Source organism: Asparagus officinalis, chromosome 3 (genome assembly GCF_001876935.1).
Source record: "Asparagus officinalis chromosome 3, Aspof.V1, whole genome shotgun sequence".
In the NCBI taxonomy this organism is placed as follows: domain Eukaryota; kingdom Viridiplantae; phylum Streptophyta; class Magnoliopsida; order Asparagales; family Asparagaceae; genus Asparagus; species Asparagus officinalis.
In genome coordinates this window covers 17,758,817-17,767,346 of record NC_033796.1, presented here as the reverse complement: position 1 = coordinate 17,767,346, position 8,530 = coordinate 17,758,817, and the positions used below count along the sequence as shown (strand labels likewise).

The window sequence follows — 8,530 nt, the reverse complement described above, 5'->3', positions numbered from 1 at the left end:
GCAATGTTCGATTCAGCCTCTCCGCGATCCCATTTTGCTGGTGTAAATCTGACTGTCCAGTGTCTAGTAAATAGTAATGCCCTCCTGATCACAGAACTCCTTGAAAGCACCATCTGTATATTCTGTACCGTTATCAAATCTTAGTGTCTTTAATTTCTTTCATGTCCTGTTTTCAATCATCATATTCCACTTCTTAAATACCTCAAATACCTCATTCTTATGCTTAAGAAAATAAATCCAAGCATACCTCGAATGATCATCTATGAACGAGACAAAATACTTAGAACCATCCTTGGAAGTTGCTTGAGTCGGGCCCCACACATCTGTGTGCACATAGTCTTATATACATTTGCTCTTATGATTGCTTTTCAAGATTTGACCAAGTGCGTCTTCCCGTACACACAATCCTCACAAAAATCCATGCAAGATTTCTTCAGATTCTTTAGCAAACCCTCCTTAACAAGCATATCTGGACCCTTCTCTGACAAGTGCCCAAGCCGCCTATGTCATAACCGTATGTGCTCACATAGGTCTCCACCACTTCCTTCAGTTCCAACCGCTGTATCTCCCGTCACCGTCGTATCTGAGAGAGTGCATAAATTGTCGTGACGAACACATTTCATCACTGCTAGGGAACCCCGAACAACCTTCTTCACTCCGTTTTCTGTAACAATCCTGCAACCACCGGAGTCCAATGCACCAACTGAGAGAAGATTCTTCCGCAAGTCAGGAACGTGCCTCACATCCGTCAAGGTTCGGACCACTCCATCATGCATCTTGATCTTGATATTATCTAGCCCCACCGTTTTACAAACGTCGTTGTTTCCCATCAATACAGTTCCACCATCAATGCTTCTGTAGGTAGTAAACCACTTCCTATTTGGGCATATATGGTAAGAGCAACCTGAATCAAGAATCCACTTCCCGGATATATCCTCGCCACCCGTGACGACATAGCATTCCTTCTCGCTCCTTTCCTCTGAAATATAGCTCGATTCTTCTTTGTCTTCTCTCCTCTCAGTCTTGTTGTTGTTCTTCTTCCCACCTACTCTCTTATTTGGACAGTCGACCTTGAAATGCTCAACTTCACCGCATTTGAAACACGTTCTTCCCGCAAGAGGTCTTGATTTAAATCTAGACTTTGAAACACGGACTCTGTAAGCAGCCGTTTCTCGTGCTTGCAGTTCACGTGCTTGTGGCCCCCACATTCACAAAATTTTTGAAAAATGATATTTCTATTTTCAACATAGTTAATTCACTGGATCCCTACATATTAACCCAAATCAAAAGCTTATTGCCTACGGCCCCATGTTTTAGTTCATAATAACTACAGAGCGCAGCAATAATTTTATCAGCTTGCGTGGAAGGGTGGGACCTCACGTGACCACAGCTGGGAAAGCAAACATGGACAAAGGCCAGCATCCGTCGCCCCCACGTGATCGTCAAAGCGCCTTCGGCGCTTGCTCTCCATCCTTCACCCGAGCAGGAAATTTGTCCCCAACCAAGGCCTACACATAATTATCAATCGGACCCAGGCCCAAATCTCAAACGATGCCCGATAACTCTCAGCTTAGCTTATCATTATCCGCGTAATTACACCCAACTGCCATAAATAAACCCACTTCTCCCAGAGCCGAAGAAACAACTCAAGCTATCAACAAATCAAACCCCCCAAAAGGGGCAAAATGTCGTGGTTCGCGAGATCTTTAGTGAACTCGCTCAGAGGCGAAGAAGAAGATGAAGACGAAGATAATCCCCAGTCCCAAACAAATCAACAGAATCCAAGCAAATCATCGATCGATCAACAGAATCAGCAAGAAGAAGACGACGAGGATGCAACTCGAGGCGTGAAGGAGGACATCACCGAGCTCACCAAAACCCTAACCCGCCAATTTTGGGGCGTCGCCTCTTTCCTGGCCCCACCTCCCAACCTCCGCGATGTTCCGCCGCCAGATCCAGGTCAACCCTCAGATCCGATGGCCTCCCATGAGGCCGATGCCGAGAACTCGCCGAAATTGGCGGGAATCAAGAGCGATTTTGCGGAGATCGGCGGGAGATTCAAGAGCGGGATCTCGATGCTGTCGAGTACCAAAGCGGTATCTGAGATCTCGAAGATCGCGTCGACTTTTTTGCCGTTTGGATTGGAGGAGGATGAGGAGGGAGAGAGCGAGGAGACTGAGGAGAAGTACGAAGGAGGAGCCGTTGGGGTTACGGATGAGGTTCTTGCTTTCGCGAGGAATATCTCGATGCATCCAGAGACTTGGCTCGATTTCCCTTTGATTCCTGATGAGGATGATTCCGATGGTTCGCTTCTTTCTAATTCTCTCACTTTTGAAAATTTAAGCATTTTGTTTGATGGTTTTGAAGTTGGAATTGCTGCATTATGATCCAAAACCCAAGTCCTTCGATTCAACTGTGTTAATTATGAAATATTTTCAATCAACTAATGGGTCTATGACTGAATTGCTCTTCCAAGCGCTAGATTTTTAATGATAGATTGTAGAGGGAGAGATTGAGCAATAAGCAGGCAGAGTTGGTTTATATGAGTTTGCCTTTGAAGTGTCTCCTAGTCATTTAAGAAAGAAAGAAAAATTATCTTAATGCAAATTTACAGCAGGTAGAAAAATATCATTGTGCAAATTTATTTTGTGTCAAGAGATTGACTGATTCAGAGAAGGCTACTGACAAGAGACAAATGAACTTAGTGCAAACCATTTTAGACAAGTATGAGGTGTACGCATTTCATCATGATAAAAACTCAAAAATTCCTTTACCATTATAACTTTAACCATGTTTATATTGAAGATTTATTAAACTCTCAAGTTTAGTTACAAGTCTGCTCATTTTTGTAACAAAGACTCACCTACCTGTCCACATTTAGATACTTCATCAAAATTAACTTATAGGTCAGAGACGTTTAATAAAACTACACTCAAGTTGATATGTTTTCCTGAGATCTTACTCAGTAATTTTTCTTTGCCACCTTCACTTGTTTCCTGCCACCTTCACTTGTTTCTTTGCCACCTTTTCAACAAAAGAGATTTGCACTCTGTAAATTTCTCAAAATTAGCTCGTAAAAATTCTCAAAATTGAATAATCTCAGAAGCCCCATAAATAGGCAATTGAAAGACTAGCCCCTCAAACATTTTTGTAAGAATTTTTTTTAAAATTTCTCAAACTTGAACAATCTTAATACACTATAACATGTCATCTACATTTCTATGACCCAAAAAGGCTAAATTGCACTAAAATGCCCTAAAACCTCACTAACTTTGCACTTAAGTGACCCATATTTTAAAACCGAGCAAAAAAAAGAAGCCTCAAAGTATTTAAGTGTTGCAGATGCATGTCCCATGCTTAAAAAAAATACATACAGCGTTAATTTTTCTCTACGTATCCAAGAATATCACATAACAAAGGTACTAAATTGAAATTGAAACTTTTAAAAAGTTTAGGGTATCTAAGTGAGGCCAATTACACATTGAGGGTATCTATATTCAACATTGGGTTTACAAGAGGGCACCAACATGCAATGTTTTTGAACTTTGGGGCACTTACTTATCTCTAACACCAATCTCGAGGAATAGGTTGATCGCTTGCGTCAAACTCCATAGGGATGACATTTCTTGATAATCTTCTCCTTTTTTTGGTTTTTTTTTTTTGGGTGGGGGGGTCACATTGAACTAAAGGAATGCACATCAAGAGTGCTTAAATTAAACTGGCATGCATACCTAATTCAATAATGTTTGCGTCACTCTGAAGTCTGTAGTGCATTCTACTTAAGTTAAACTCACATGCATACCTAATTCAATAATGTTCGCGTCACTCTGAAGTCTGAAGTGCATTCTACAACTTCTCTTCTCCTGTCCAGCTAACAAGCTTTTACCTAATTCCATAATCAACAAGCTCTTCATGTGGGGTCAGGATTGTTAAGGTATTCCAAAGTTTTATGTTACAAGAGAATGTATGTGCATGGATATGAAAAGAGGCTGGAAATTTGGATTAGCATGTAGGTGTAATTGTTTTGTGACCAAGAAGGGAGGTCTTAAAGTGACAATTTTGTCAAACACCTTTGATGCTGGTGCCTATGCACAGTGTAGCATTAAACTTCCTGAAGATATTGACTTCCATGCTTTCTGTTGTCATCCAATAACAATGCCTAGAATCACCTCTTATTTAAGAGGAGACTTTCTTCCCTTCTCTATCCTGTCAAATTACAATATTGTGCTAGGTTATGAGCTCTATGTGAATTGGTTTATTTAAATGAAAGTCTGAATAGTGATTCAAGGGATATATTCACTGGAAGGTTTATCAACAAAAGGAATACAATAACTCGATTTTCGATGCGGGTCGTCAATGTGGATCCTACTTTGTTTATTGTTGTATCTCCCATTAAACTAAGGTCTCCCATTAAACTGAGGTCCGCAAAACAAGATAACATTGGCTACTTTCTCTTTTCTTCTTTCATATTCTTATCTCTTGCTTAAAGCCTATGCCTTAGAGGGATGCAGTTTTCTGACATGATACCATTAGAGGACAAATCACTAATTCAAAGGAGATATGGAAAATATAAGTATAAATTGAACTAGTGCATCTATATATATTTTTTCCAACTATTTGATGTTGTATCAGGTGTTTAGTCTGTAAGGCTGTAGCTACCAATGATTATAGGATCAATTTTAAATATGTGTTTTAGCTTTGTACTGCTGGTTTTTAGCAATAAGAAAGAAATCTCGAACGTCTGCTTTTAGATTTCTGCAAAGCAAATCTGATGCAAGCTATGCCATAAAGTTCTTCGGTACAATGGAGATAAAGAAAATATAAACATAAATTGAACTAATACGTCTATATCTTATTTTTCCAACTACTTGATCTTGTATCAGGTGTTTGGTCTGTAAGGTTGTAGCTACGGATGATTATAGGATCAATTTTAAATATGTGTTTTAGGTTTTTAGCAATAAGAAAGAAATCTCGAACCTCTGCTTTTAAATTTCTGCAAAGCAAATCTGATGCAAGCTATGCCATAAAAAAATTTTTGCTTGCAGAAGCTTTTTTTAATTAATCTTTCACTTTAATGGCCCATCAATAATCCTATATTGCATAAATATTTTTTTAACCATATATTATTGGATGCATTCATTTGATTCCTCCGTTTCGTCAGCATGAATTAATGGATCATCTTTATCCACTTTGGTTCTTTTTCTGTATACATGTACTTCATGGAGGAAAGTTAGTTTTGAATATGAGAAGTCACTAGAGGTAGTGGCCAACTTTATGCTTGATCAAATGCCTACCTAATTCACAATCTAATTGAATCACCAAAACTGATTTCCTCCATTATCAAGTAGATTCATCATATTCCTTTTTTCTCATCTTATATTTGGTTTCCTGAGTATATTTGATATTAGCCATCTGATTTTGCATTGTGTATGTCACATCTTAGCCATGCTGCCCATCTTATGTTTCATAGCATATGCTCTTTGCCAACTTACATTACATAACACAATGATTTTAGTCATTTATGGTTTCTGATGTATAACATAATAAAAAATTGATGAGTATCGTGAGAGATGGCATATTGCTTTTGGCTGGTTGCAGTACTTGTGATAATTTGCACTTAGAAATGTTATGATCATTAGTGGCATTTCTTGATGGTTTATGGTTGATGGTTTTAAAGTTTTTTTTCCTTCTTCTCCAGTATCTGTTAAATGTAAAGGGCTCATTTTCCACACAAGCAATAGCACATTTTTGTTTTCTGCCAGGAGTTTCCTTACGTTTGGTTTTGCTTCTTTAGAATTTGACATGTCCGATGCCCAACAAGAACATGCATTGGCTGTGGAGCACCTGGCACCAAGATTAGCAGCACTTAGGATTGAGCTTTGCCCAAGTCATATGAGTGAAGGTCGCTTTTGGAAGATCTACTTTGTGCTTTTGCATTCTAGGCTTAACAGGGCAGATGCTGAACTGTTGACGACACCTCAGGTGAAACTTCTGCTAAAGCTTTAACTTGTTTTTAAGCTTGTTTGGTGATTCTTAAGAACTGTTTCTTCAGTTTGTTTAATCATACAATTAAAGATTATAGCATAAACTCTTTGCTTTCATCCTGATTTTGGTTCTTGTTGGACAAATTACAGGTATATTGTCATTACATAGTCAGGATGATCTCAATTGCTCCAAATATAATATGAAAACATTCTGGTAACCATCAAATTTTACCTAAGATTTATACAGAATTGATGTTGTACCAACCGTATCCTACAAGTGTGTTATGAGGTAAAACTACTCTGTACTAATATATACTAATCAGAATGTGTATCCTATTTTTGACGTCGCATTGATTAAGATGTCCGCGGTCTCAGATGTGGCATTGCATACTCTGTGACTTAGCTACACCTAAACAATAATCTTGCAACTTTCTTAGAAGCAAGAATCCTAATCTCGATATCAGTATCAGAAACCTCTTTGGCTATCAATATCATTGTCAATAGTTTTGTTAATTGTAGAAATTTCTGATTTGAAGTTTTTTTTTTTGTGTATCAACTTCTTAAAAGTACAACTTTTTCTTTAAAGAAGTAGTGACAAGTATCAAGTTTTTGTATTATTTTATTATTTGATGGTGTTAAATTAATTTTTTATGGAATACTATTGAACTGAATAGTCAGTGAAGTAGTTATTTTAAATAAGAATGTATTTTAATAAATAATTTTGACATAGGTGAATAAGTAGAGGAGTTGAGCATGTAAAGCTCCATGAAATTCAATGGCTCATATGATAAATTCAAACTTAAATTACAACTGTGTATGTTTGTTTAACTTCGATTTATTTTGAACTTTAATTTTTTAGCTGTTACATGTTATTTGTTGGGTATTGTTATGTTTATAATATAATATATGTTCTTTAATTCTAAAGTTAGCAATGAAAAAGGTTAATGATTATTTTTAAAGACAGAATTTATTATTATTTAGTTTATGCAAATTTAGATCCTAAATGTTGGCATCGGTTTAATATCAGCTGTTCTCTGTCTAGAATCGTGCAATATTTAGGGTATGAGACTGCCACAGGCTGAATGCTAGCCAGGACCGATTTTTCAGGGTTGGTTATTGATGTTGGCATTCTCAAAAGCTGATTGGATACAACCAGCATATTGGTACCAGCTAATAGTTTAAGCCTTGTTTAGTAATGTCAACTTCACTGTTCGGACCATTGGTTATATTATATTGAACATGTCCATAGCTGGTAAAAGGAAAATTCCCGTCACTCTTTTAAGAGACATGGAATTCGATTCAGGTGTTTAAAGTGAATCCAAGAAGCTAGTATTGAAAGCGAGATAGAAGTGGACGCTAGCCAGAATAAAATAGAGGAACCTGTAAAGAGATCTTGAAGCGGATGGAGTTCTTCTCCGTGTACAAACCGGTTTTCTGGTTATTTTGACTGGCTAGAGGTGTATCTTAATGTACCAATTTTACGCAAATGAACCCCAGCACTGCTGCCGGGAAAGAAAATTTAATAGCAAGTGGAAATTGCAAGAGATTAGCACTAGAACCATGTGGAAATGATGGAAGGGCCATTGTAGAGTATTCAGATAGTGGTAGAAAACCGTTTAATCTCCATGGTATAAAGCAGTTTATTGCATGTATTTGTTATTATTTGTTTTTCGCCTGCTTTAACCATAGCTTTATATAGTTACGGCCATGCATATTCAGTTGTTAATTCCACCATTTATCTTTTCAGTTTGAAAACTGATAATTTGATATCACAGTTAATAATTTAAAAACCTGTGCAGATTGTGCAAGCCAGGGAAATGTTGTTACAAGATTTACAGACCCGTACAAAGCCAAAACCTGCAGAATCTGCTACAGATGCACTGATGCAGAAAGAGGTGGATGCATCAGTTCCCTCTGAACAGAATGTTGTCACATCTGAGGCTTCAGCAGAGACCTCATCCATCGAAACACTTCATGTTGAGGACCCCTCTACCTCTCTTCCAATAACTGATCTGGAGACTGAAAAGCACCCTGTCCATACTACTGAAGTGAAAATTATTGACAAGTCTGTCATTGAGGAAGACCAACCAATCCAGATGAAAACAAAGGACTTAAAGGGTACATCTAATACTAGATCCATAGAGAAGTCTGAAGAGGATGATGAGGATGTTGATGACTGGCTGGAAGAAGAGGAAACAGGTGAAGCTAGTGTCCCCAAAGGAACAACTATACCTTTGGGAAACGATGATGATGTTTCTTTCAGCGATCTAGAGGATGATGGTGATCAGGGAACATCAAATAACTCCAAAACAATAAATCATGATTTCAAGGGTGCAGCTAAAGTTGGCAACTCTACTGGTGCACAGAACAAGGAATCCAGCGACTGGTTGAGTATTGATGATTTAGATGATATTAACGTGGAATGATATCTTCTATTATCGACCTGGGACATTGTGGTGCGTGATTTTAACCTTTTACATTTCCCTTCTACTTCAAGTTATTTCCCTGCAAATGTGTTTTATATTTGCTAGTGATTTGTACATAAA

General features: G+C 37.8%; 1 protein-coding gene across 1 annotated transcript; it reads left to right on the top strand.

Annotated features, from left to right (window-relative positions):
• LOC109833207 lies at window positions 1,537–8,524 on the top strand. Its single transcript, XM_020400800.1, has 3 exons — window positions 1,537–2,304; window positions 5,795–5,982; window positions 7,784–8,524. The coding sequence occupies exons 1-3, from the start codon at window positions 1,686–1,688 to the stop codon at window positions 8,408–8,410; spliced, it is 1,434 nt and encodes a 477-aa protein (XP_020256389.1). The 5' UTR covers window positions 1,537–1,685; the 3' UTR covers window positions 8,411–8,524.

Bases quoted from the DNA above. Each gene is read 5' to 3' on its own strand.
- LOC109833207 (XM_020400800.1), top strand. From the start codon at position 1,686: ATGTCGTGGTTCGCGAGATCTTTAGTGAACTCGCTCAGAGGCGAAGAA. The intron at 2,305-5,794 runs GTTCGCTTCTTT...TTGCTTCTTTAG, and splicing joins TGATGAGGATGATTCCGATG to AATTTGACATGTCCGATGCC. The intron at 5,983-7,783 runs GTGAAACTTCTG...AAACCTGTGCAG, and splicing joins AACTGTTGACGACACCTCAG to ATTGTGCAAGCCAGGGAAAT.